A 25,385-nucleotide genomic window follows, 5' to 3' on the forward strand; every position below is an offset into this window, starting at 1 on the left:
GTGGTGTACTTGGATGACATACTGGTTTACTCCCGTGACCCGGCTCGCCATGAGGGACATGTCCGGACCGTGCTGCAGCGCTTGCGTGAGCACCGTTTGTACGCAAAGCTCAGCAAGTGCGAGTTCCATCAGCGGACTGTGGACTTCCTTGGTCACCGGCTCTCTCCAGATGGGGTGCAGATGGACCCTGGGAAGGTGGCAGCGGTTCGAGAATGGGCGGCACCCCGGAACCGCAAGGACCTACAGCGTTTCCTGGGGTTCGCCAACTACTACCGGACCTTCATCGCAGATTATGCTCATCGCACCACCCCGTTGACCCGGCTACTGCGCCCAAAGACGCCGTTTTCCTGGGACGAGGAGGCAGAGGAGGCGTTCCAGGGGTTGAAGGCCTGTTTCCAGAGGGCGCCGATCTTACAACATCCTGACCCCTCTCGACCCTTTGTGGTGGAGACCGACGCCTCCAGTACGGCTCTCGGTGCCGTCTTGTCTCAACAGAATGGACCTGAAGCGCCACTCTTGCCCTGTGCCTTCTATTCCCGCCAGCTCCTACCAGCGGAGCGTAACTATACTGTGTGGGAGCGGGAACTACTGGCCATCAAGGTGGCCTTTGAGGTCTGGCGCCACCATCTTGAGGGGGCACGACATCCGGTGGAGGTGAGAACCGACCACCGGAATCTGGAGTACCTCCAGACCACCCGCAAGCTAAACCAAAGACAGATCCGGTGGGCGTTGTTCTTTTCCCGGTTCCAGTTCCGGATCCGCTATATCCCTAGCTCTCAGAACCAGAAGGCAGATGCCCTGTCCCGGAAACCTGAAGACAACGCAGACACGGTACAGCAAGCAGAACCCACCACGATCCTACCTCCAGCTGCGTTCCTGGCCACCCAGGAGGCGGAACCACTGCAGGCTCGGGTGCGGGAACAGCAGCGGGTCGACGCTTGGGCCCAGGAACGACTCCGGGAGCTGGCTGAAGGGTCCAGCCCACAGTATCCGGGGCTGGTCCTGCATCAGGGCCTTCTGCTGCACCACGGCCGTCTGTACATCCCGCCAGGGCCACTGCGGCTGGAGCTTCTCCGGATGGCCCATGATGCCCCAGCAGCGGGGCACTTTGGACGGTATCGGACCACCCATCTGGTCAGTCGTGAGTTTTGGTGGCCCCGCCTGAAGGCCGACGTGGCTCGCTACGTTGCTGGTTGTGATGTCTGCCGGCGCGCCAAGGGTCCTACCGGGCGACCCCCCGGCCTACTTCAGCCATTGCCAGTTCCACCGCGCCCTTGGCACACGGTTTCGTTGGACTTTGTAGTGGACTTACCCCCGTCTCGTGGCTGTACCTGCCTTCTAGTGTTCTCCGACCATTTCACCAAGATGGTGCACTGCACCCCCTGCCCATCTGTACCCACAGCCAAGGAAACCGCTCAGCTGTACCTTCAGCATGTCTTCCGCCTGCATGGCCTACCAGAGCGCGTGGTGTCCGACCGGGGCGTTCAGTTCACATCCCGGTTCTGGCGAGCATTACACCAGACCCTCGGGACAGAGGTCTGCCTCTCGTCAGCCTACCACCCACAGACCGATGGCCAGACGGAACGGGCGAACGCGGTGCTGGAGCAGTACCTCCGGTGTTACTGCAGCTACCAGCAGGATGACTGGGTCGACCACCTGGCATTGGCGGAGTTCGCCTACAACAACGCGGTGAATGCATCCACCCAGCAGACCCCGTTCCAGGCCAGTTACGGTTATCATCCACGGCTGTTTCCAGATGTGCTGCCAGCATCCGCGGTCCCGGCGGTGACGGAGTGGCTTCAAGAGCTCCAGTCCCAGCAACAGCTTTTGGTGGAGCAACTGCACCAGGCCAAGGAAGCGTACAAAGCCCAGGCCGACCGCCACCGCCAGGTGGGGCCGGAACTTCGCGTCGGTGACCTGGTTTGGCTCTCCACTCGCCACCTCCACCCCTCTCGACCTTCGCGGAAGTTGGACGCCCGCTTCACCGGCCCGTTCCCTATCGTGGACCAAGTCTCTCCTGTAGCATTCCGTCTCCGGTTACCCGCAACCCTGAAGGTTCACCCGGTCTTCCACAGGTCCCTGCTGAGTCCGGTGGCCCCACCCGACGAGTTCCACCCGAACCGTCCCCGTCCGCAGCCAGTGTTGGTTCAGGGAGAGCCTGAGTATGAGGTGGAACGCATCCTGGACTCCCGATACCGCAGGGGAAAGCTGCAGTATCTCATTGACTGGAAGGGGTATGGACCGGAGGACCGTTCCTGGGAACCAGCGGCCAACGTCCACGCACCTGCCTGCCTCCGAGAGTTCCATGCGACGTACCCCGGCAAGCCGGGTCCGGACCCTCGGTTGAGGGGGGGGCCTGGGAGGGGGGATGGTGTGATGGCCTGGGATTCCGATTCAGAGGATGAACCAGAGGAATCCCAGCCTGCACAGGAGTCCCCGCCTCCAGGGCCGGCTGAACTGGGGCAAGGCCTAGATGCTGAAGAGCCTGCACCTGTGACAGAGCATCAGGAGCTGGCCCCAGGTGAAGCCCTTCTGGCCCCAGAGGGGCTTGACGACTCAGTGGCCACAGGTGAGCCTCCTCCAGGGCCCAGTAACCCTTCGGCCTCTCCTGATCTGCAGAGGCTTAGGGCAGAGAGGCGAAGGGAACTGGTTGCCCCCAGGAGGAGTGCTCGCCTTAAGGCCAGAGGAGGCGGGGCTCCTGGGGGTCGGGACCGCCCCCGGCCTTAGAAGAGGATAAAAGCCCAGTCAGCCTGGCCCCAGGTTGCGGGAGCAACGTCGTTGTTGGCTTTGGACCTTCCTGTGTTCCTGATCCCTGCTTGGCCTCCTGTTCCTGACTATCCGGTGTTCCAGTTCCCAGCTCGGCCTCCTGTTCCAGCGTACCTGTTCCCCGCCCGGCTCCCCGTCTTGGACCTCGCCCCTCTTCGTGTGGACTCTGCTTACACCCACGGTACCTTCCCCCGGGACCAGCACAGGCAGCTGATACAGGCGCTGCCGGAAGATCCTCAATCAGAAGGAGCGATGAAGCTGGAGCCGGGTCTTCCACAAATGCTGGAAGAGGGCAACGGCTGAGGGCGTCAGCATGGCCCATCGATTTCCCCGGGCGATGGATGAGCCGGTAGTGGTAGGCAGCCAGGAAAACAGTCCATCGCAGCATGCGTGGCGAGAGGACCGGTGGAGTTGGACGATCACCGGCGAGGAGGCCCAGGAGTGGCTTGTGGTCAGTGATGAGGTCAAAAGTCCTGCCATAGAGGTATTCATGGAACCTCTTCACTCCAGCCACAAGTGCCAATGCCTCCTTGTCGAGCTGGCTGTAATTCCGTTCCGTCAGAGATAGTGTCCTGGAAAAGTAGGCGAGTGGTGCTTCTCTTCCATCTGGAAAACGGTGACTAAGGACAGCACCGATGCCAAAAGGTGAGGCGTCGCAGGCAAGGACCAGCGGCCTGGATTCACTGTACTGTACCAGCACACTGTCTGATGAAAGGAGAGCCTTAACCGCGTTGAAGGCCGCCGTCTCCCGATGACCCCAGGCCCAAGGCGTCTTTGTACTAAGGAGTCGGTGAAGAGGCTCAGCCACTGTGGCTTTGTGGGGCAGGAACATGTTATAAAAGTTCCAGTTACAGATAGGTAGCCGTGTTGGTCTGCCATGGTCAAAACAAAATAAAAAAATTCCTTCCAGTAGCACCTTAAAGACCAACTGAGTTAGTTCTAGGTATGAGCTTTCGTGTGCATGCATCTGTATATCTGTATATCTGAAGAAGTGTGCATGCACACGAAAGCTCATACCTAGAACTAACTCAGTTGGTCTTTAAGGTGCTACTGGAAGGAATTTTTTTATTTTGTTATAAAAGTTCAGCAGCCCCAGGAATGCCTGCAACTCCGTCTTGTTCTTTGGGGTGGGGGCCTGCTGGATAGCGCGGATCTTGGATGTGGTCGGGTGAAGGCCGGAGGCATCGATAAGATAGCCCAGGAACTCTACCTGTGGAACGGCGATCTGGCACTTCTCCCTCTTTACCTTGAGCCCGGCCTCTTGGAACCTGGTCAGCACGGCACGGAGGCGCTCGAACAGCTGCTGGTGTGAGTCTGCAGACACCAAGACGTCATCAAAATATGGTACCACGCCCGGAAGCCCTTGCAGGAGACGCTCCATAAGGCTTTGGAAGATGCCAGGAGCCACACTCACCCCGAACTGCAACCGGCGGCAACGGAATGCCCCCCGGTGGGTGACGATCGTCTGGGCTTCAGCAGTGGCATCATCGACTGGCAGTTGTTGATAGGCTTGGGCAAGGTCCAGCTTAGCGAAGACCTTACCCTCACCCAGGGAATGCAGCAGGTGTTGGACAACAGGAACCGGATAAGCGTGCTGCTGAAGTGCCTTGTTGATCGTGCACTTGTAGTCAGCGCAGATTCTCACCGACCCATCTGGCTTGACAGGCGTGACGATGGGGGTTTCCCACTTGGCGTGGTCAACCGGCTCCAAAACTCCTTGGGCGATCAGTTTGTCCAGTTGTTCGTCCACCTTAGCCTTGAGAGCAAAGGGAACCCGGCGTGGCTTTAGCTTGATGGGGGCGACTTGTGGATCAAGGCTAAAGGAGATGGGCGTACCTGTATATTGCCCCAAGGTGCCGTCAAAAACCTCGGCAAAGTCTTTGACCAGACCCTCAGTCTCTGCGTTAGAGATGCAGTTGATGCCGGTGACTTCCAGGCCGAGGGCATCAAACCAGTCTAGCCCTAGGAGGCTTGGCCGCTGACCTTCGACCACCACCAACCGGAGCAGGCCCGAAAAATCCTTGAAGGCAATCCGGAACCGGCCAACGCCTACCACGGGAATGTCGTTTCCCTGGTAGTCTCTCAGGTGTACGCGGTGAGAGTCGAGTTGCCTTTTGGACACTCTGGGTACCAGTCTTTTGATGGTGCTCCACGACACGATGGACAGGGCAGACCCGGTGTCGATCTCCATGTCACATGGAGCTCCTTCAATGAGCACCGTGACGTTCAGCTTGCGTCGCGTAGGCGAGTCGGTTTGGCCAATCGTGGTTCCAGACGGGCAGCGACAGTTGGTGAGAGCGAAACAACTTTCCTTGGCAGACTGGAGGGAAGGCTTGGACTTGCGAGTCGATGAAGGGGGGGTGTCAGACGGAGCCGATCGGCAGACCTTAGCGATGTGGCCCCTTCTGGAACACTTCCTACAGATGGTGTCTCTGAATCGACACTTGGCACGGGAATGGTTGCCTCCGCAGCCGGCACATTCCGGTTGGCCCTTGGACTTCTGTTGGAACTTCCTGTGCTCCCGCTTTGTCTGGTGCACGTCATCGCCTTCACTGGAGGATGCCTCATCACTGCTGGCCTCTTCATGATGCACCGGAACTGGCTCCCTAGCAAGACGCGGGCTGCTGCACTTGCGGATCTCCTGGGCGGAGCGTTCAGCAGCTTCTGAGGCCACAGCCTCCTCAATGGCTTTCTGCAGCGTGAGGTCTGGCTTGGCGAGGAGACGCCGTTGCAGATGGATGTCCCGGACCCCGCAGACGATTCGATCCATCAGGGCATCGTCTAAGTCTCGGAACTCACAGTGCATTGCAGCCTGTCGCAGGGCGGTGGTGTAGTTGTTGATTGACTCCCCCTCTGCCTGGTTCCGGTGGTAGAACGCATGGCGGGCAGCAATCTTGGACGGCTTTGGTGCGTAGTGGTTGCGGAGCTTCTCTTGGATCGTGTCCCATGGTGTTGCCTGGACTGCTTCGGGCGCAACCAATGCTCGGGCCGTCTCAAACACCTCAGGCCCACAGAGGCTGAGGAATAGGCCCCGCTTCCGATCCTTTGATACTGCTGTCAGCTCGTTGGCTTGGAGGTAGCAGTCGAACCGAGCGAGGTAGGAATCCCATGATTCAGAGGCTGGCGCAAACGGCGGTAGAGGCACAAGTGAAGCCATGATTCCGATGCCGGCGTGAAGGGCGATGGATGGAACACAGTGCTCTAGCCAGAACAGTCAGCTCTGAATTGGTTCTGTCCAGTGATTTCGCTCAGTGATTTCGCTCTGTGATTCAGCTCAGTGATTCAGCTCAGTTCAGAGGCTGGCCGCATCTGGCTGTGCTCTGATGTCCATCAATCCCACCTTCGTCGCCAGTGTTAAGTTGTGGGTTGACATAGCCGACGACACAGCGATTTCTCCAACTAGCTCTTTATTTCGTAAGCTGGAATAGAACTGACTGCAAACAGCTCAGCCGGCCTGCTTTTATAGGCAGCCGGCTGTCAACATTGTAACAACAACAGCCCAGAGTTCCCGCCTAAAATAACTGACGCGGACCTGAGGGAAAACTATCTACAGACCTGATTGAAAACTATATACAGTATCCCCCTGCTGGCCCAGGGTGAAACTTCACTACATAACACTAGGCATTATAGGTTGCAGGCATTGGCTCCCAAAGGATTAGGAGTTTGCCTCATTTCCTTCAGGGGCTCATGAAACTTAGCCTATGAAAGTTCAGAACCAATTACTATCTTGGTGCTGCCCTTTAGCTTTAAGCAGATTACTCCAATAGCGCAAGCATATCTTCTTGCCTGCTGGAACGATCTGCCCTCACCTCCCCCTGCATATTGTCCTTGGGGTTCTCCTGAGCCAATTTGGGAGGTTCTCCTGAGCCAATTGGGGAGGAAATGGGGATGCAGGGGGGAGATGTGGGGGGAAAGCACCATTGCACTAGTGGAAGTCCTTGTGTGCTTCTACGTATGGGGCTTAGTCGCTGAATCCTGCCCATACTTTTGTGTTCTTACCTAGAGACACTATAGATGGATTGTTTAAAGGCTAAAATTAGGCAACAGAAGTAATTTTGAGGGATAGTCTCACATTCTGCAGTATATTTGCATGTAAATTTTAATATAATATAGAAGTACTGTAAATGGGGTTATTTTGTATTTATAACAGCAGTTTGGGCCTCATTGCTGAATGGTTTCGAGCTGTGGTCCCCGAGTGCCTTCTATATGGGAATGCAGAATGCTTATACTGTATATGCTCTGCAATAATCACTTAATGTTTCCAAAAGTCATAACATAAAAAAGAGTCAAGCTATGATGTATGAACCAATCAAAAATGTTATGCTTCTGCTGATTCTATAGAACTGAATGTTTAAACAAGGAAATTAAAACATACGCAAACATGTTTTTCCATATTGTAAGATGTACATTAATGACAACTTAAAAAAAGATCACCTTGTGTTTATCTGGGCCAAAATCAGGACTAAAGAACATTTAGGCAGGGCTTGTGCAAACGTGATCAATTAATGGCAGTTAGGGAAGGCAGTCCATCTCCAGTATTTCTCCTGAGCAAGCTCTCACTGTTTTTGTTTAATACTTCATTTCTTCAAGGTTCCCCACATCTGGAAGCTCTCTGAACAATGTAAGTCTCCTGAGCATGTCTGTGCTAGAGTACAGCCAAAAATGGAATCCCCATCCCACATGAGAGTCTGATGTTTCAAAATTCATTTTCATCTCCATATGGAATGGTGGAAAATTTGAAATAGTAAACTTTCTTTAATTCAAAGACATTTGGGCTTGGTACATAACACGCATTTGGAAATTCAGAATCATAGGGTACAATCCTACACTATAGCAGAGGTAAGGAAATGGATATGTCCAGTGGGTCAGGTCCAGATCTGGCTCACCCTCTAGGCTACCTTTTGACAGGAGGGTGGTAAAACATTTGCTCTAATCTAATCTAATGCATAACTGCACTGATTGTCTCCCATGATCCTACACCCCTTTGCCATGTGTGAATACAGTACTGTGTCTTTTCTGAACTGTATTGCTCCAACACTTTCCCCTCCCAACAGCAGGGAGTGCTGTCTCCTCCAAATATGAGGCACTCCATTCCAGCCAATGGCATTGTTGACCAGTACAACTTTCAGGTTAGGGAGTCTTCCTAAAAAAAAACTTTTGGGGTGTCCTGGTTTTACTTTTTGAAATATGGCAACCCTACTGACATGAATACTTTTGCCTTGCAGGATCATATGGAACAGAACAAGCGATGGCTGGACACAGTGTTTCACTACAATCACCAAGAGAGAGGGAATAATAATAATAATAATAATAATAATAATAATAATAATAATTTATTTGTATCCCACCCTCCCCAGCCAAAGCCGGGCTCAGAGCAGCTAACAACAGGTAAAAATAGCACAGTGTACATAAAATTACACAGTCAGTTAATTAAAATACACTCTAGAATCAATTCAGAATCAAATTAATGGCAATTATTGGGTTAGAATTCTATGAAGATTACAGGAGGAGAGAGGGGGTCAGACTGTGCCTTGGCCAAAGGCCTGGCGGAACAGCTCCATCTTGCAGGCCCTGCGGAAAGATGTCAAGTCCCACAGGGCCCTAGTCTCTTGTGACAGAGAGTTCCACCAGACTGGTGCCACGGCCAAAAAAGCCCTGGCTCTGGTCAAGACCAGTCTAACCTCCCTGTGGCCCGGGATCTCCAAGATGTTTTTATTTGAAGACTGTAAGGTCCTCCATGGGACATACCAGGAGAGGCGGTCCCGTAGGTATGAGGGTCCTAGGCTGTATAGGGCTTTAAAGGTTAAAACCAGCACCTTAATCCTGATCCTGTACTCCACCGGGAGCCAGTGCAGCTGGTATACCACTGGGTGAATGTCATCCCGCGACAAGGACCCCATACTCCTGCTTACTTCCTCATGCCTACTGTGCATGCAAATTCAGGGGCTATATGCTCCAGCTGCTTCCTGTTTCCCATTACTTTCTTGATAGGTTACTTTTCTCACAGGTACAGGATCTATCCTGTGACTGTTCTGTGCAGGTGAGGAGGCAGGCCCACCTCTTGACTCACAGCAATGCCCAGGATGCTCCCAGCTGTTCCTATTTGGAAGTGTTAAACTATCTGCTCCTGGCAGGTTCCTGTACCTCTGCAAGCTCCGTGACAGTTATGCAACAGACAAAGGTATCCTTAGCATGCTGGTGGGGCTGTAAGGAATACTGCACCATCCTTCTGTCAGCCAAGCCACTGTTCAAGGCACAGGAGTCCTGCAGTCCTGACTGACTGTCACTCCCACATATGGGCCTTTCCTTTTCAGGGATCTTCTCCATCCCAGATTTGACACTGCCATGTGTTTTTTGTGTGCTTCCTAAAGGTAAAGGTACCCCTGACCGTTAGGTCCAGTCGCAGACGACTCTGGGGTTGCGTCGCTCATCTTGCTCTATAGGCCAAGGGAGCTGGCATTTGTCTGCAGACAGCTTCCGGGTCGTGTGGCCAGCATGACTAAGCCGCTTCTGGCGAACCAGAGCAGTGCACGGAAATGCCGTGTGTTTCCTAGGAAGTGGTAAATAGTGATCCCTCTCCCATACCCTAGTGTGATTTGGCTTCATCCAGCTTCACGATATGGCTCTCGATGGGAGGACAAGAAGCTTGATGGGCTCAAGGGCTTTTTCACTCACTCTTAGGTTCTTTGGACTTCAGCAGCAGGGCCCTAAGAGTGCCCACATGAAACAGGAGTTGCTCCCAGGATTCATGAGGCAACCCCTACCACCTTAGGACCAGGGATCCCACTCAGCCATGAAGCTCACTGTGAAATGAAGCTACCTTATGATGGCATTGTGAGGTTAAAATAGGGTAAATGGGGAGAACTCTGTATGGGACCCTAGGGGTGGGATTAAAACAAATGTAATGTGGGTTGTAGAGAAAATAGCCTGAGATACCACCAGCAGCCACCACTCCATAAAATTTTTTATAAACTTTCTGGGCAGATGAAAATGCCTGGTAACAATCAACCAGAAGTAATTCTGGGAATGATGTGAATTTGAGGCACTCTGCCCTATACAGTGGTACCTCAGGTTAAGTACTTAATTCATTCCGGAGGTCTGTTCTTAACCTGAAACTGTTCTTAACCTGAAGCACTACTTTAGCTAATGGGACCTCCTGCTGCTGCTGCGCCGCCGGAGCCCGATTTCTGTTCTTATCCTGAAGCAAAGTTCTTAACCTGAAGCACTATTTCTGGGTTAGTGGAGTGTGTAACCTGAAGTGTATGTAACCTGAAGCGTATGTAACCCAAGGTACCACTGTACTAATATTATCCCTGGGCTCCTTCCCTACTGCTATTTGATGATTTTCAAACTCCAGAGATTTATCCGAAGTGGCAGGGGCATAGTACGCAGTAATCAATCTTCTCTGGAATCTGCTTGTGAGCATAATGTTGAAAACCAGAAGCATTTATTGCTGGGTGCAGAAGTGTCTACAAGGGAAACAAACCCCTAATTTTCTTACTCTTGAGTCTTGTACTAGGCCAACGTGGTACCCTCCAGATATTTTTGCAGTGCTGGTTTAGGCTGATGGGAGTTGTATTTCAAAACACCTGGAGGACACCAGGCTAGATAAGGTTGTGCTAGGTGCATGCAGTAAAATTTGTCTTTTGCCAAGGTTAAACCGCCATTGAAAGAGCCACATCCAGGATAGCTGGGATAAACAAGTAGAATAACAAGTACCAGATATTAAGCAATGTGCATTGAGTGAGACTGCACCAAGCACCATGTCACTCTTGCCCCCAAAGGGGATATTCGCCACTGAGTGATAGCTGCTTAGCACTTTAAAGTCCAGGGGGGGACCTCTTAAGAAGGGGATGACCACCACCTCCTTCAAGGAGAATGGTACTTCCCCCACTTCCAATGAAGCACTGATCACTCCCAGTCAGCCCTCATTACTAGCTTTAAGAAGCCAAGATGGACAAAGGTGACAGTTTGTCAGTCACACTTTTTCAAGCAGTTTTTCTACATCCTCACATCACAACTGATCCAGTACAGATGAAGCAGACAGTTCACTGAATGCTTCAACTGGACTTGCTCTAACTATTTTTTAAATGAAACTGCACTATACAAGTATTTCAATAAATAAATAAAGTAAAGATATCCATCTTTAATAAGTTAGAGTAGTGCTCAAGGCAGCTACAACTGTCCCTTTAAAAAAAGTCAGACTTTCTGCGGTAAGAAGAAAGACAGAAGCAGCACAGGGAAAACACAGGAGGGTTACAATATTGGGCAAGGTTGTTGTGTGACCCCACTGTGAAATATAAGCACCTAAGGCAGGGCGATTCCACACTAAACACCTGTTGTGGAAGCAGACTAACTCCCAGCTACTCACTCCCTCAGCCAGAAAACTTTCTAGGATCGAAACATTTGCTAAGATCTCCATTTCATACGTTTTTGTTCCGAAGGGCAAAAAACTATCAATCCAACTCCCAAGTGAGGGCACCAGAGGTTGGGCCCCTCCCCTTCCCAAGGCACATGGTTATTGAAATTTGGTTCTTGCTTTGCCAGATCAAAACTGGTGCAGCCTACTCAGACAATCCCCATTCCTAAATCAGGCGATCCTCTCTCCCATGGGGTGGTGGCAAGAGTGGCAGTTGAGCTGTATCAGTGTGTGGGGGGGGACCTGCACCCCCGCATGCTGACTCCATCCACCCCCAAAAGCCCTTTCTTCCCATTAACTCAGGGATCCTGTATACAGGAGAGAGAGAGAGAGAGAGAGAGAGAGAGAGAGAGAGAGAGAGAGAGAGAAGAGCCCCCTTTTCACTATTCTAATCCCCTTCCTTCTAATTAGGGCCTGCAGCCCCCTCCTCAAGTATGTTTCTCTTTTTATTAGGGAAACAGTTGCCAACTGAGGCAGGAAAACACCCGCCTACCCCTTTATCCCCTGGCTTGTTTGCCTCCAATTCATTCCTGGGGCCCGGTTGGCTGGGGGGAAACATTCCTATTTCCCTCAGTCTAAAGAAAAATGGCTGCTAATTAGTGGCATGAATAGCTTCAACCTCCCCACCCGCCCTTTACTCACCTGCTTGTGAGGAAGAAGCTTAGCAGGCATCTGACCAAGACGAATGCCAGGCAATGGCGGAGAAAGTGCTTTTAAAAAACCTGAACATAATATTACAAAAGGCTGATGCAAATATCACTTCTCCTGCAGCTTCATGCAGCCTGCTGGCATCCAAGGAATAAACTGGAGTGTCACACGACATCATTTTGATAACTTCCGACAAGCGCTTTGGTATAATCATGTTACTTTAGATATCCTATCCTCTTCTTAATATTGATAGTGAAATTAACAGAAAAATAAGATTAAAGGATAAAAGCTAGGGCACTGTAATCAGCAAGGAGTTGCAAAAAGTTATCCTTTTTATAATCTATATTATTTTTTACTCTTGTATTTTCTCATGCTCCTACCCCACCTTTCTTCCATCATGGAAGCCAAGGCTGTGTCACTTGTGGATCTGAGAAGGTCACTCATCTGGCCCTCAGCAGAGCCAGGCCTACTTAGCCTTAGCAGGGTGGTACCCTGATGTGACTTCAGACCGCACCCTGAACTATGTGGACGTTATAGCTACTTCAGAGCTACTTCCACAAGGAAACATCTCTGTGGAAAGTCTCGTTAGTTCCCAGCACATCATACTGTAGTAGCGTTATAAATATCCTATCTCTGTGTGTATGCCTCCTAGAGGACAAAGCAGTGTGTGCCTCTGAACACATGCACAGACGTGCAGGCATGCAGTTGCACACACAGACACATCCCTGGGGCCACACAGTGGGTGGTTTTGGCCTGGGAGAGGAGAGCGCACGCACAAGCAAACACACAGCCCTTGCCCCCAAAATTGCAACTCCACAGTTGCTTACTCACCACTCCCTGTCTGTACGGAGGAATTGGAAGTGTTACCTAAGCCAGACTCACTGGGGTGCCTCACCCACAAACCAGCTGACTTCCTCAGCAGCGCTTCATGGGAATGCCTCACGCTGCAGACAGCAGGGTGTGTGGAGGGGGACTTGGAGCAGGAATCCATTCCAAAGATTCATAATAATCATTACCTTTTCTTAAAGCAGCTTCAGCATGACTGAACAAGCCAAGGGGGGTAGGGAACGCATCCTGATCAGGGTGATTCATCCAGCTGGTTGGTACCCGCCTCTGCTCCCCCAGGCCCAATTGATGGCTAAGGGGCCATCAATCAATCACTGATCAGCAGCTGAGATGCCTGTCTGTGCCAAGGAACCCAGTGAGGGACTGGATTTCTCATGTGAGCTTGTCTGGAACTACAGGAACAATCGCTTTCTCTCTCACACCATTACTGGGTGAGACTCCATCCTGGGAGGGAGGGGGCTGAAGAAAACGGAGAGGGAGAAAGAAAAGATGTGCCCACTGTGTCTCATTTCCCAGCCAGACCCAAAATAGAGTGCTGTCCCAACATGCAGGAATCAGAATCCTGCTTTCAATAAATCTTGCCAGTCTTGGCAAGATTTGTGGATCCTTTAATGTGTAGACCCCACCCCCACCTCGCTACTTGCCAAGAAGATTATTGGATTCACATGAAAAACATAATTAACACCAAAAATGGCTTGGGGAGAAAGAGAAAGAAAAGCATGCAGCGGTTGTAAGTACACTTATTTGGAAATAAATTCTATTGAGTTGAATGGGATGTGCTCCTAACGTTGAGGACTTAGGAGGGAGAGAAGGACTGGAACACACACACACACACACACACACACACACACACACCAGAAGCGGATGGGGAAAATAAAGTAACTCCCCAAACTCCATTTTGGTATATGGAGATTTATAATATAAAATAACATTTTGTACAAATATTAATAGGAATTGCTACTTATCTATCCTAAAGTCAACAAAATTCAAGGTAGATGTTAAATTCCAAATGAATTCAATAAAAGATGGCTTCCTGCTAAGACTAATGGGCTTTTGGAACTCACTGCCCCAGGACATGAGCAACTGTTTAAACAAATGAGGTGAAGAGTAACTGGATGGTGGCAGCAGACGGAGACAAAAATGCTTGCAGCCCAAAGAACACTAGAGGGCCTTATCCATGTACATATAAATATAACTTGCTTAAGTATTTTAATGTTAACTATGTTGGAGCTGTATACATGCCACAAAGCTATGGACCTCGCACAAAATATGAGTAAGTTATTAGTCATCTAAAGAAGTTTAGTGGACCATTATTTTCTTTCCACCTGCCATAATGCATAACAAAAAACTCCAAGGAAATTTTGAATTAAGCCTCTGTTTGGGGAGGGCCCCTATCCCTGTTGCTAACATGTTTCCATCTGACACATTGGACTAAATTATTATTATTGTGGAACGCCCTCCCACCATATGTTAAAGAGATAAACAACTACCTGACATTCAGAAGACATCTGAAGGCAGCCCTGTTCAGGGAAGTTTTTAAGGTGTGACATCTTAGTGTATTTTTGGTCTTTGTTGGAAGCCGCCCAGAGTGGCTGGGGAAACCCAGCCAGATGGGCGGGGTAAAATAATAATAATAATAATAATAATAATAACAACAACAACAACAACAACAACAACTTGAATCTAGCAGATAGATGATTCACACAACCAAACTAGGAAAGTGGGGGGGGGACTCTCCTTGTTTGGTAGATTGACTTAGTATATTTCCAGACCCGGGTCTTATATTACAAACAGTTTACATTGCAAATGTTTGTAAAGATCTGACGTTCCTCTTTTTTAAGTCATGGATACTCATTGCTATTCTCCTGCATGTCATCCACACCAGTTGGTGGAGCTTTTCTGCCCCGCCTCTCTCTTAGCCCTCCACTATATTTTCATTCTCTGGCCATGTGCACAGGTATTTATGTACCTGTGTGTGCACACCTTTAAAAAGAATAAATCCCTGGAAGTATACAAGAACAAACATCACCAGCCTTAATTACTATGTTTCATAATGTGCAAAACTAAGGCTTTGTTGTTGTGGTGGTTAATTGGGGGCAATATCCATTTTCATTTCCCCTTTCCATTTCCAATACTGAGATCTTGCATAAGAATATTTACCTGACTTGCATAAGGCTTGCATAAGAGTGATGAAGAGGTCTTGCATAAGACCTCCCTATTAGTGTTTTTTTAAAAAATGTATTCAATTAATGTATATGCCGCATACAGTCTCTAGAATAATCCCTCACACATGAGCAGTGTGGAGACAGTTCCTCCAAATCGGATTGTTTCAGTTTGGGATTTGCTTTCAGCATGAATCAATCAGTGGGAATAGACATGCTTGTATCATTTGGGCCACCCGAAACAAATGAGGAGCAAACAGAAATAGGAGTAGAGTGATAAGGGCCACCTACCAAAATAAATGCACTAACAAGCATCCATAACAGTGGTTCCTTTGGATGTACAACAGTGGTTTTTCCATGTTAAAAGTATGAGCTGGCATTTTGATGCTGACAGCATCAGTGGCAGCTGTGGAAAGCATGCATGCACGAGCAGCACTGTTTCCTCAATAAACACTTACTTGGGAGCATGCCTGAGCTGTGAGGATTTGAGGTGAATGACAGACATCACTGCACACTATCAGATGCTGAGCCAGTCACCTAAGCATGGTGGGGCTGCCCTTATCAGAGACCGAAGGCCTGGTTGTATGAAACATGGAGTTTCTCCACCTTGCTTGACGGTTCCTGCGGTGTCCTCATGGCATCAAGGAGCATGAACTCTGGAGCATGGATTCTGTGTCAAGGGAATCCAAAATGAATGTTAAATATAAGACGGGAAGGAGGAGGAAGAGGAGCACAGATGCCTGCTGCAATGAGCTTACATTGAAGCAGCATGGAGAGTGGAGTGGGGCGGGTAGGGCTGGATAACAGAGGAAGGGGATGAAAGGGATAAATATGAACACGTGCAAAAATACCCTGAATTTGAAGATCAGATTAGTGGGTTCAGCAGGGCTTCTAACTTTCAGCCCCCTTGCAAAAAGTGCTTCTGGCTGTTGTTGCTGCTCCCTCCACCAGCCCATGTGGATGGATTGCACAGCCAGCTTTCGCAGTGGGCTAATGGGAAGGACACTTCCTGCATTTGCATTTGTGTGTTGTGGTGGAACCAGGAGCACAGGAAACTGCTCCGGACAGGCCCTGAGGGAAGACTTCCACAAGGCTGTGTCTCCCTATTCACTGGGGGTGGGCATTCCCCTCACCCACCACACTCCACGCCTGATCTTTCCAGGCAGTCCATAGGCTCAGCCAGCTGTTTGATCTCTATGGGGGAGCAAGGAAGGGCTGCTCTGCCTCCATGTGTGGCCCTCGCACTGGGCCAAATTACTTTAAGGTGGATGAAAAATCAATTGACAATTTGTTTGGAAATAGTACTTAGTTGCTCCCTGCCAACTTGGGAGGCTGCACTGAGTGAGGCCATGCGAGGGTTGGTCACTGACCAAAGCTTTTACCTAACTATGATTACAGAGCAACAGGAAGGGCAGTGATCAAAACGGCAAAACAAGGTTGTAATTGTGCAATTGCCAGCACTTTAAATAGGGCTGTAATTCAGGAGATGCTTGATAACATTTTGGCAACTGGGTAGATATTTTACAGATGGTGAGCATTTAAAAATCTATTGTAGAGAAAAACAGAGTAAAAACAAAATTCTATCATATAAAATATGAAGAGGCTGACTAAACTTTATTGCATAAGCTGCTCTGTGAATATTTATATTGAAAGGTGGCATAGAAATTTTAAAAATAAAATAAAGTTAAGGAAGGATCAGTATGTGCGTATGTGTCTGGGGTGGTTGCAGCATGGATGCCTGAAGACAAAAATATGATGGGTATATTGGTTCTGTCTCCAAAAAACAAAGAAGAAAACACTGAAAAGGTTTGTGACAAATAGAGTGTGCCCAACACATTTTGGAGCCTTGCCTTTTTCAGAGAAAAAAGATTTTGTTCCACTTATTGTAGTAATTTACAATAAGCTACCACAATGAATGGAACAAAATCCTTTTGCCCCTGAAAAAGGAAGAATGTGTTGGGTACACTACATTACCCATAAATCTCATTTTGAGCAAAATTCCTGAGGAGGCTTTGAACTCTTTGGTGGTGGTTGCTTTCAATTCCCTTGGCATTACCCCAGCTTTTTTCCTGATCTGTGTCTTGCCTCTTCACAGGCACGCACTCACACATCTCGGGTTAATTATGTCCACTCAAATGGCAGAATAACTTTCTGCTCTGGACAAGTGGACAAGTGGTAAGAAGCTGGACTTTCTTATGGAGTGATAAGTGGTCAAAGAAGAAGAAGAAACAGAGATCAGTAATAAACAGATAGTTCTTGCAATGTTAGTGAACTACCACATGTACACACCTGCCATGGACTCATGATAGAAAATTGTCAGGACAACACTTGAACATGCTGACTCAGAAGGAAGTCCCAATGCATTCAGTGGTGTTTGCTGTCTGCTAATAAGAATACTTAGGATTCTTACTTTGCATCATAGATTAAAAGAGCATTGTTGTGACAGGCAATGGAGGGCAGGGAGAAGAGCCACCTATGCCAGCCTGAGTTCCTTGGAGAACTTAGAGCAGGATAAAACTGTAGTTAGATAAACAGCATGGCCATGCAAAAACCCAGCCATGGTCACTTAGCCCAATCTACAAAGTCATGCATAGAATAAGGCTAAAAGAATTATATGCAGCATCAATTTCAAGGATCACAATACTGTAAACACCAGAGGGGTTAGGTCTTCTGTCACTCTTTTTTCAGAGCCGGTCAACTATTCTGAACATTTAAAATGTGGCCAAGCAGCACCACCTGCAGGCAAATCTGTAGTATAGTCAACGTCCCAAGCAATGAGAGTTCACTATGGTCCATAGTGGATCTGCAACACTGCAGGCCAGGGACACACCTGCATGTTTAAAGCACTATTATACCACTTTAACAGCCATGGCTTCCTCCAGAGAATTCTGGGAACTATAGTTCATCAAGGGTGCTGAGAGTTGTTAGAGGACCCTATTCCCCCCCTCAGAGCTACAATTCTTAGAGTGGTTTAACAATCAATCCCTTTTCACAGCAGCTACTGCTGCTTTATACAATAAATAGCAACTACTACATATGTACTGCTGTGAGTCATCCCCACCAGGATTTTCTTTATCACAGAAACCACTGATCAGTTTTAATCACTGAAGGCACTGCACCCTTTGGGAGATCTACCACCCTCCTCGGATCTGATGAAAAGGAGAAAATAGCATACTTGCATGTGGATGACCTCCACCAACCATTTCATTCCAGACATGGGGGACAAAACTGAACCCCACAGAACACCTCTCATAGGAATGAACAGGAGCCCCTTCTGGAATCTGCTTTCCAAGAAGATGTTGAAATACCACAAAGCACTGTCCCTGATCCAAACTGGCAATCTAAAAGCAGGATTGTCATCCTATTTTTATAGGTTCCCTGACATTACATTTCAAAACTCTTGTTGCCACTATAAACACCCAATGGAAAAGGGGAATTCATCATGGAGAAAAAGCTTGCCTTGCCCCATACCCTCTTTCGTATGTTCCCTGCTCCCCTAGCCAATTCTGGTATCCCCGCATGAGTCAACCAGGCAGCTAGAGGAAGAAGATGAAACTTCGGGAGGCATCTGAGGCGCCAGAAGCAATTGTCAACACTCTGCATCTCGGTTGGTTGCATCACTGCTCCTTTGACAGGACAGCCATCCCTGAGTGCTGTATGGGAAGCCAGCCAGTATAACCTGGAAGTTCTGTCAGTGGGCAGCTTGATGGAAGCAGGTGGCTTGTGGGTGCATTTATCAATTAACATTAAATGGTGAAGAACAAGAGGACTGGGCAAACGCTGAAAGACTTCAGGAGAGTGAGGAGTAGCTACATTCACTGTAGTTGCTCTTTAGTAGCAGATGCCACTATGTGTGCAGGGTATATAAGTACCATCCGCTTTCCCATTTTTAAACTGCCATAAGCCAAGCCACCTTTCAACTGATCTCTCTGAAATTTTGACAGCTTGCATTCTAAATCTTGCATTCTGACTTTTTTTTATAGCAACAGGATGAATCATATCAGTTTCCCTAAGAAACAGCATGCTCGTGATTTAAAGAATAATGAAGCTTTTAATATAGAACCGTTTCCATGACTATATACTATATGGATGAACACTAGGATGCCCACACAGGCTTCCTATAGGGCTGGGAAGGTCTCACATCAACATTCAGCAAGTGATGCCAATGTCCTAAAAATGTAAGGAGAGACCTGCTGGCCAGTGGCCCATCTACGTAGGCCACTTTTCCTTTGTCTCTCTAGATAGACAGATGCCAACCAAGTTAGTAGCCAATGGTAGCCTTCTCCTTCTATATTATTCCATATTTCACAGAACTAAATCATACCCCTTGAAGCTTCACTGGAACATAGGAAGCTGCCTTATACCAAGTCAATTTAGCTCAGTACAATCTATCTACACAGACTGGCAGTCTTTTCCTTTCCTACCTGGGTATGCCAGGGATTTTAACCTGGGACTGTCTGCATGCAAAGCATATGCTCATATTGCCCTGTAGCCCTTCCCCATATGGTCTTCATCCCATCCTCTTTTCCTCCATGTGCCTGGAATCCTTCTGCCATCATACCTTCAACAATCTGTTCCAACATTCAACCTCACCCCCCCCCACTATAGAACTGATATTTAAAACAATATTTCAGCTATCAACTCACTTATCACATTACAGAGAAACAAGCAGATTTACAAACAAAATTACAAACAGACTAAATGACAGGTGGGTGAGTTAACCCAAGAGCAAGATGTGCATTTTGATTTTGGCAAAGCTTCAACATTGGCCTGAGCCTGGGAAAAACTAAATTTACCAACAAAAAATGAATGATTTCAAAATGCTTGGGAAACTTTGATAATGATAAAAATGATTCACTTCCAGAAGCTATGGGAGAACTGACACTCCACACATGATCCAATGGAAGTATTTTGGGTTACGTTGGACTAGAACTAAAATTCATGAAGGCATGTGTCAGGTATATGCCGAATACTGTATCATTCTTGTTGTTTATTTAATTGTAACATATCTTATTTTATAAATGAAAGTAACCCCATGTATGTTCCCTTTTGGTTAATTTTTTTGTTGCATTTTATAAGAATAAAAATACTGGCTTAAACCTGTATTGTTTTCTTTTGATAAAATGCCTTAATTTATTGTCCTCTGTCATCCCCGGTGTTGAATATGGGAATTCCCCATATGCGTTCCCCTGAAAAGTAACAGATTAAATCCATACCCACCTCACTGCAGGTCCAAAATATGTTCCATGTCAAACCTGGAGCAAGACCATTTGTTTAGATCAGGGGGCACCAGTGTGACCACTGTGCTCACCAGTATCTCCTGTGACACCTGCAAATTGTCACAGTAAAAATATGCTCAACCCCCCCCCATGAAAGTCTATTGCCTTTCCTGCTCAGTTCCTGTCTGCACTGACTCATTCTCTCCTAAAATTCCTTAAACAGGCCCACATTTCTTTGGATGCCAGAACTGGACATCTACCTTCCTTTCCATTCCAAACAGAGGAGAGGTGCAAAGAGCTTATCTCTTTGAGTGAATGGGGTAGTGGCTGATGTAGGATTCTTTCTTCCTCTCTCTGTTGATGGGGCTGTATGTACCCCAGCATCATTTTGTGGTTCTCTTTTTCTGTTTTTGTTTTTTGTTTTGCCATGGCAACCTTTTTGCATTATGCCATGCCCCTCTAGGCAGTCATTTTGTGTTAAGTTATTATCCTGTGGCAGCGTTTTCTGACTGGTACCATTTCTGACTGGTGCCTTTTCAAAAGACAGCACTTTTTCAAAATTCCAATTTGCCTACTTGTCCAAAAAGGTTGACTACTCCTTGGTTTAGATACGTGGCGGACCATAAATCAGTACCCTCTTACATCCCAGATGGTAACCTTTTGAATATTAAAAATGTTATTAATCACTCCTCTCTGCACCTACTTCTTTCTCATGCATATTCAGTTCCTTCAGCTTTTTCTCATCAACAAATGAACTGGAAAAGAACAAAGAAACTGGATTCAAACAGGCCTGGTCAACAGCATCATGTGCGCCAGAGATCTGTTTTCCCCACCAGAGGGCAGTACAGAAGTACAAAAGTGATTCTCTGCACCTAAGTTTTACTAACTGAAGTTCTCTCTCTGCTTAGCTGAGTAATAAATTTGACTCTAGAATGGACAGTGATCAATGGGTGTGTCTGAGTGTGCCAAATATGTTCTTGGTAAAGGCTCATATAATTTGACAGGGGATTCCTGTACAGTGCTTTTTGAAACCTTGCTTACCACTCTACTTTCCCCCTTATGTATCCCCATATGCCCGTTCTTGATCTTGTGTTGGCATAAGCACAGATTTAAGAGTGCACCAAAATAGTTTACAGAGTTCTGATTAACAGTTCTGTTCCCTTGATGGTTGGCACATTTACCACAGTTTTGACAGTACCTCTCATCTGTTTGGTGGAGTGTGATGTCCTGAACCCGATGAAAACCCAGCAAGAGAATCCTTCTCCATGTTGAAAGGGACAATCTTTGATTTGACTAATTGATCTTGGTGTAAGAATCCTAAGTATGCAAATTTTCAAATTAAACTGGACTCTCCTTCTTGCAGTCTGGGTGTATATACTGTTATAGAAATTGGGGGGAATCCCCCTAAACCCTAGAAATTAATAAATGCTAGGATTATGGGTTTTTTGTGATATGCAGGGGAAATAAAAGCTGCAAGGGGGTTCCTGGGCTGCCTTACGCAAACCAGTCAACAACTCCTTGTCCCAGGTAAGACCAGAGACTGGGGATTTGGAAGGTTGCCAGGGTAACTGCTCTGGGGGAGGGCAAGGGGCTTCTGGGAAGAAGAAAGAGGAAGAAAAGGGGAGACAGATCATGGTGAGGGTGAAAGAAAAACTGCCTGCAATGATCTGGGCCATGCTGTAAGATTTGGACCCCCTCCACACAGACCAAGGTTGTAATTAGGCGAATAAATCCTCTTTCTTAAAGCATGATAGGCTCCACTGTATCTTCTGTTCTCCAAAGGGACACAGACCCTATGTGGGTGCCTGAGATCCCATGTGCTCTTGCCATGGACTTGGCAGAGAGAGGGACAGGCGCCTGACTGGTTACAAATGTAATTTAGCAGCCTGTTTTCAAAGATTTTAGCACTTCAAATGCAAATTGTGCTGGCTCATAAGAGTTAAATACAATTGTAACGATCCCAAAATATCTCCGTTCAACTTTCAAAAAGGTGTGGTAGGTAAACAACTCCTTGTATTATAAGTAGTTAGGTGTCAGAGGGAGTGGCCATATTGGGAATCACTGAAATAGCTTCATTAGACAAAGCATTCCCAGAAAGAATTGCATTCCCAGTCTGCCTGACTAAGAGTTCTGTGTGAGAAAGAGGCTTACATACTCCAATGTAAGACGATCCAGTAGAAGATAACACTGTACCTGCTTTGTATTGTGGGTATGTCTACACAGCAGCCGCTACAGCCAGGCATATGACTGGTTGTCCAGGAAATCTCCCTGGAAAGGACAGGCACCATCATCCCAAAAATGCTGAGACGATGACAGTTTTTGCATACAATGGGCTGGTTCCACTGTTCCCTCAGTCTCCCCTAGCCATGTAGACACACAAACGGCTGGCATAGGCAAAACCCTGCTACACATTTCTGTTATTTAGACCACATGAGCTCAACAGTCAATACTATTAAAAGAATAGCTTTGTGAGCACGATGACCTTATTCTCCAGATAAAGACAGTAACATTTATACAAGACACATTCTCCTCATCCAGTTTCTGGCACCTCCTGGTTTCTGTGAGGCCCAAACAACAGCAGGGCCAACCCACCCAGCCCTGGGCCTTAAGATAAAGGTGCAGCATCTGGAACAAATTTCTGTCAAGTCTCCATAGGTTTTGTGAAGAAAATCTACCTGACAGGGAATAGCTGTGAGTCAGGGCGTGGCCAGTTTTGATGTTGCCCAACATGAGGAGGGTGGAGACCGTTCCAAGGACTGTGCACCCTTATTTAAAATGATTTGACAGTCCTTATTTTTAATAGACATATTCTTCTTCTTTTAAAAAAACCATTTATTGTATACTAAAGAGAGCAGATTAAATAACAGATTTGTAGGCATGTATGCAAAACAGTTTACACAAGTCTGCTGCCTTTGGACTGAACTACATGAGATGAAGGAGATTGGGGTCGGTTTTTCTCAGTAGGGCAAATAGCATCAGGAGGGGATGACCGGTTTAGCTCAAGGAAAGGGATAAAAGAGGGAAATGGTTTAAAAAAGGCTCCCCTTCATTCTAATTTGGGACTCCAAAGGTGCTTTTCATGAGAACCAGAAACATCAGGAAAACCTTGCGCACCAAGGCTCTGGGGTAAGTTCTAATGAATTCAGTGACGTTTACATTCATAGGTTCAGGCTGCACAACACCTATTAGATAGTTAAAGATAGAGAATATTTTGCTGGAGCAAATGCTGTCTAATGCTAGAAGGATGTTTTGAAAATGGCTGTATGGTATGTATGTAATTTGCTATGTTTTGCAGTAGATGATGTTTGTGTTGTTATACCTAAGGTATAAACTTTTCGTAACCTGATTTAAAATAATAATTATACCAGTCCTCACTCACTCATGGGCTTTGAAAAAACAGGTATGTGGTTGAAAACGCAGGTTTATTTGAAAACCTTATCGTCCCACACGACCAGAGAACACATCTCAGCTTCTTAAGCAGCGACTAGACAAGAAGAAGGGAGAGCTGTTACTGACTTCCCAACAGATTTAGAAAAACGGCAAATGCAACCATGGGAGAGAAGAAAATTGGGCCTGTGACACAGGAGGAAGGAGACAAAAGCCAAGCAGAGGAGGGAGTCCCCAGCTGAAAGTAACCAAGTCACAAGAACTCAATGTAAAGTGATATGAATGTAAATATTATTTTGGAGATTTGTTTCACTGTCTACACATACCAATTTGTTCAGAGAATTATATTGTTGTTCGCATAATGGCTTTGGCTTGTATCTTATGTTTATGTTTATATTAATTTCACTTTAAACTGGGTTCCTGTGACTTCATCTTTTTGTTACAGGACGAAGGAGGACACCATATGTTTTAATCCATGAATTGGCAACAGCAGCTGTGTAGGGGCAGAAGGAGGGGAATTTTAACCAGGAAACCAGATGGAGATGGGAAAGTAATTCCCTTCTTCAGTGCACCTCCTGATCTGAATCTCACCCCCCACCAGCTGCATTTATCAGTTTTGAAAATCATGGGAGATCCAATTGTGAATCTCCCACCATCTCATTAAATCTAGCTCTTAGTTTTACTTCAGTGTTCAAAATGGTCGAACTCACAACTTTATTTCCAGTGCACTTGTCTTGTACAATTCCACCAAAGGGCTCACATCTTTGTTTGGGGTAGCTGTTCTTTTCCCACAAATGAGAAGCAAATAAAAGCAACTCCTGGACTTAGGTGACTCAGCACAGTCCTTTTTTTTTTTTAACTTCTTTTTATTCATTTTCTATAACCAAACAACAAAAAAAGAAAAAGAAAAATAAACAGCACACACCAAAGAAAAAAGAAAACATCAACCAACACAAAAAACATGAACAAACCAGAAGACAAACATTAATTAACAACAAATAACGGTTGACTTCCCTCCATCTCGGTTTTGGGTTATGTAAATATTACATCCATTCTGCAGTTTTTCATTTTATATCGTCTACACATTGCAAGGGTTATATTAAACCTACTGTGATTTTTATGTCTCTTGAGTTTGTTTCCATGTATGTTATGAATTTGGTCCAATTGTCAATAAACTTTGTACCTTTTTGCTGTCTGATATCCTGCGTCATTTTGCCAAATCCATATATTCAAATAATTTAATTTGCCAATCTTTAACGGTCGGGATATTTGGGGTTTTCCAATTTTGTGGTAAGAGAATCCTGGCAGCTACAGTTGCGTATTGAAACATTATATGATCTTCTTTCTTAATCTCATCTCTGATCATTCCCAGAAGGAAGGCTTTGGGCTTTTTAACGAAAGTGTATTTAAGTATTTTTTTCAGTTCGTTGTATATGGATTCCCAAATTTTTTTAACTTCTTCACATTTCCACCACAAGTGGTAGAAACTTCCTTCTTTGGATTTACACTTCCAACACCTTTTATCACCAGTCTTATACATTTTTTGCAATTTCACAGGGGTGATGTACCAACGGTACATCATCTTTTCCATATTTTCTCTAAGGGTAGTGCAGGCTGTAAATTTCATTCCTTTAGTCCACAACCTCGTCCATTTGTCAAAATCCAAATTATATCCAATGTCTATTGCCCATTTTACCATAACCTCCTTAACCTCTTCATCCTTGGTGTCCCAATCTAATAGCTGATTATACATTTTAGATAGCAGTTTTGTTTTGCTTTCTATTATCTCTACCTGGAACTTAGATTTTTTCTCATTCATTCCAATCTTTTTATCTTCCTTCCATAAGGCGTTAATTTGATGATACTGCAACCAACCTGTTAATTTGCTTTTTAACTCTTCGTATGGTCTAATTTTCCATCCTCTTTCCGATCTTACCA

General features: G+C 46.8%; 1 protein-coding gene across 1 annotated transcript in view; it reads right to left on the reverse strand.

The window, feature by feature from the left end:
* The window catches only part of EIF2B3 (eukaryotic translation initiation factor 2B subunit gamma), a 99,171-nt gene extending 87,283 nt beyond the window's left edge, over window positions 1-11,888 (reverse strand). Inside the window, exon 1 of the mRNA XM_081865542.1 lies at window positions 11,828-11,888. Within this exon, the coding sequence (XP_081721668.1) occupies window positions 11,828-11,857 (30 nt within the window). The 5' untranslated portion in view covers window positions 11,858-11,888. The remainder of the gene's footprint in view (window positions 1-11,827) is intronic.
* Between the last annotated feature and the right edge of the window lie 13,497 nt (window positions 11,889-25,385).

Source organism: Podarcis erhardii (genome assembly GCF_964252035.2).
Source record: "Podarcis erhardii genome assembly, chromosome: 6".
Lineage (NCBI taxonomy): Eukaryota > Metazoa > Chordata > Lepidosauria > Squamata > Lacertidae > Podarcis > Podarcis erhardii.